Source organism: Nematolebias whitei, chromosome 11 (assembly GCF_014905685.2).
Source record: "Nematolebias whitei isolate Nwh7 chromosome 11, NemWhi1, whole genome shotgun sequence".
In the NCBI taxonomy this organism is placed as follows: domain Eukaryota; kingdom Metazoa; phylum Chordata; class Actinopteri; order Cyprinodontiformes; family Rivulidae; genus Nematolebias; species Nematolebias whitei.
The window spans coordinates 32,157,604-32,161,584 of NC_056508.1; the positions used below are offsets into that span (position 1 = coordinate 32,157,604).

General features: G+C 39.8%; 1 protein-coding gene across 1 annotated transcript in view; it reads right to left on the minus strand.

Moving 5' to 3' along the window:
• Positions 1–720: 720 nt before the first annotated feature.
• Positions 721–3,981, minus strand: part of pfkma (phosphofructokinase, muscle a) — a 16,651-nt gene continuing 13,390 nt past the window's right edge. The window contains exons 18-22 of the mRNA XM_037684196.1: positions 3,526–3,587; positions 2,507–2,618; positions 2,317–2,416; positions 1,005–1,110; positions 721–931 (exon numbers count right to left, since the gene is read on the minus strand). Coding sequence (XP_037540124.1) covers positions 790–931; positions 1,005–1,110; positions 2,317–2,416; positions 2,507–2,618; positions 3,526–3,587 — 522 coding nt within the window. The 3' untranslated portion in view covers positions 721–789. The remainder of the gene's footprint in view (positions 932–1,004; positions 1,111–2,316; positions 2,417–2,506; positions 2,619–3,525; positions 3,588–3,981) is intronic.

Genomic DNA, 3,981 nt, shown 5'->3' on the forward strand with positions numbered 1-3,981 from the left:
CCAAGCTACCAAAGCCCCTCCAAGCTACCGCAGCCCCTCCAAGCTACCAAAGCCCCTCCAAGCTACCACAGCCCCTCCAAGCTACCACAGCCCCTCCAAGCTACCAAAGCCCCTCCAAGCTACCACAGCCCCCATGTGTCGTCCTTAAATGCATCCGTCTCAAATCAGCAGCAGTTTTCATCAGCTTGTTTTCATAGTTCATCCATCCATTATTTTTACCTGTTTCTTTCTTTTCAGGTCACTGGTGCCCATGTCCAGCAGTCACTGTGCAAGAGGCGGAGTGGGGGGTAGGGGGGCACCCTGGACAGGTCTCCAGTCAATCACAGGGACACATAGAGACAAACAACCATTCACTCTCTCACTCACACCTAGGGACAATTTAGAGTTACCAATCAGCCTAACATGCATGTTTTTGGTCTGTGGGAACCAAAGAAAACCCACGCATGCACAGAGAGAACTTGCAAACTCCACCCACAAAGACCTACGGCTGGGATTCAGTCCGGCAACCTTCTCATTGAGAGGCACTAACTCTACCAACTGCATGTGTATAGTTTTCCAGGAAATTTGAGTCACATTCTGCCGCATAACCAGCAACAATTCAGTATTTTTGCAAAAGTCTTTACTTTCATCTCAGCTTTTAAGTTACTTGAGAAGATTTAGAAAAATAAAAAAATAAAAGTTTTTTTTAAGACAGAGCCCATTCAGGACAAGAAAGAGACAGCAGTTCTTTTATTAAGGACAAGAAACAGGAAAAAACCTCCTCTGTTTGCTCGTGTGCTCCAGCTGAGGCTACATCTTGACAGGTACCCTCAAGTTGATGACATGCTCCATGTCGGCATGTTCGGACGTGTCCAGTTTGATGTCATACTTGGCCAGAATCTTCATGATGGGCCTGATTTTCAGCCACCACTGTGTCTTCGGGATTCGGTGCCTGCAGCAAAAACACGGTGAGGGTGAGGGACGGTCATCGTTACAGATGATGCAGTAGACGGTGAGCAGCTTACTCAAAGTCTGTCTCTGCCTTCAGGTCGACCAAAGGCTGGAAGGTGAGCGACCTCTTCTTCATGCCCAGCACACAGGCAGAGTCCGGTGTGTTTGCAAAGATACGACCTGAGTGACCAGCAAACAGTTAATCTGTTGCGTAATTTTATTTACTGTACTAACAGAACTCGAGTCTGCAAAGTAGCTCATGTGGGAGTACAAAGTAGCACACAGTGGAGTCACAACTGGGTACATGTACATTAAAATTAGAGTAATGGTGTGCCTGCTGTTAGTTTTACATACTTATCAGCCAGAACATTACAACCGCCAGCTGATAATTGTGTGATAACACACTCGTGGTGCCATTCATCTTGAGATGCGACGTTAAAACGCCACATCTGAAGATGAACAGTGTATTTTGGCCCCAAGATGGCAGCACATCATCCTGTGTTATGAGCTGGAATCACTGGATTGTTTTTTTCCACCACATGCCGCAGATTCTTGACCTTATTTTAGAAGCTTAAACACCGGCCTCTTTGTCATGTTCTGCAAACCAATGTCTGAGTAACTGCTACGATCAGACACTTGGACTTTCATGGTTTTTGCTGCTTTCAGCTCACTAATCATGTTAAGAAACTGTTCACTTGCCCCATTATACGTTTCATTCTTCACAGGGATTGTTCAGCTCTTTTGAAGTGGGATTCAGCAGGAATGTTATTAAAAAATCATAGCTTACTTGTTTTAGAAAGCCCTTTGAACGATCTTGGTTTGGAGAAAAAGACCAGACTGACGAGCTAACGTCTAGTTTGAGCGAGGCTGACATCAAAGTGGACTACTTCTGTCTTAAAACAACTTAAGTATCAAAACTCTCTCATTTGATTCGTATAATATAAACCTGTACATTGGCATCAGTTTCACATCACTGAGTTATTCCAGCAGAAACATTTTGATAATCCTGCTGAATTGCTATTTGCGCTGCAAAACCAACCAAATATTTACTGAAAAGCAATAAATAAAACTGTAATTTGAAAGTGAATATTATGTATATGTTGGTCAAACAGTGTTGAAACTCATACAATGTTAAAGATTGGAGTTGTTTTAAAATGGCAGCAGTCCATTTTGGTTTAGCTGCTTGCTTGAAAATCTATTGAAATACATTTTCACCCTTCAAATGGAGGTCATTTAAAAAGCTATCTATGACAGGTAAGATATTATTGTTCATATTTTTTCTACATATCCTCACTTCAAAATATCTGTACCAGTGTTTTCATTTTTATCCTAAATCAACATACCAAAAAAACTGTTTAATCTGTCAGTGCTTTTAGGTGCACGTACCATGTCTGTAACACTCCTTGAGCTTCTCAGTCAGCCACAGAATAGACTTGACGCCCATCTTTGTCCCAAAGTTTCTGTCAAAGGGTGTCGGAGTGCCACCCTGCAGTCAGACGACAGTAAATGCAGCGCAATATTTCAACAACGAGTGGGGAGAAGTGTGTCACTTGTGTTCTGGATGACTCGTTCTCACTTGTTGCATGTGTCCGAGGACGTTCTTACGACAGTCGAAGACTCCTCTGCCTTCCTCGGAGTACAGGTTGAAGATGAAGTCGGTGCTGTAGTTAGAATTGCAGTTTTCGTTCCTTTTGGAGAAGGAGCAGCAGAACATTATTTAAACGTACTATTCAGAGTCAGAGTTTCTTTATTGTCATTCGCACCTCATGTTGTACATGTGGAGCGAAATTATGTACACAGGGTCCCAGTTACATCCAACAATAAAATGTATAAGAAAAACAGTAATAACATCTAAGATATGAACTAAGAAAAACATCAACTAAATATACACTAAGCACTCATAACATAAAAACATTGAACATCAGCACAAACATGAACATGAGTCTGTGAGCAGATGTGCACGCATGAACATTGAAACAGATCAGCAGCAACATGAAACAGATCAGCAGCAACATGAAACAGATCAGCAGCAACATGATATGGTTTTTCACAATGATTATTCTAGTTAGAGATTCATGAGTCTAACAGCCTCAGGGTAGAAGCTGTTCCTCAGTCTGTTCTCAGTCTTCCTATTCTGCTATTATATGAAAAAAGACACAGAGAACATGTGAATTATGAGCTCTTTACAATCTTTACAGCCATTTCTATAGTTTAGTTTGGAGTATAAGAGCTACCAAGAACAGGATTCTTATTTTTAAGTATCCCAAAGCAGTGATGGTAAAACTGTGAGCCGGGCAAACTAAACATGTTTCTTCTGAATTTAAATTGGTAAACAGGTGATTTTATCAACTGTATTAGGATTTTTTAGCAAAAATTGTCTCGTGTAGATGCAAATGGACACAGATACGGTATACATCTTGAAAAAGCAGAAGAAGTGCAAATCTTTACTGTATAGATTTTTCTGAGATCAAAGTGTAAAAATAAATTCATTAACATATTTAAAACCATAATTAACTATCTAAACAGGTATTTAATCTTTAATACCCATGTTGTTTCTGTTGCAGCTGTCTTGTTTTTCGTCGGAGCAAAACCCACCTGAGAACCAAACCTCTTTTCACCGTTGTCTTCATCTTCTCCAAGAGATGTTGTACGTTTCCCTGTCGTCCAAATTTCAGAGAACACAGGAAACGCATGATTGCTCACTCTGCAGAATGTTATAAAAACAGAACAAAATACAAGAAATAATACAGCTCACTCTATCTATCCATCTATCTATCTACCTATCTACCTATCTATCTATCTCTATATCTATCAATCTATCCATCTATGTATACATCTACATATCTATCTATATCTAGATATAAAGATCTATCTATATCTATCTATTTATCTCTATCTCTCTATCTTTATATCTCTATATCTAGATATAGATATATAGATCTATCTATCTCTCTCACTTTCTGTCTCTATCTATCTATATCTAAATATCTATCTATACATATACACACACACACATATATATACACACACACATATATATACACACACACA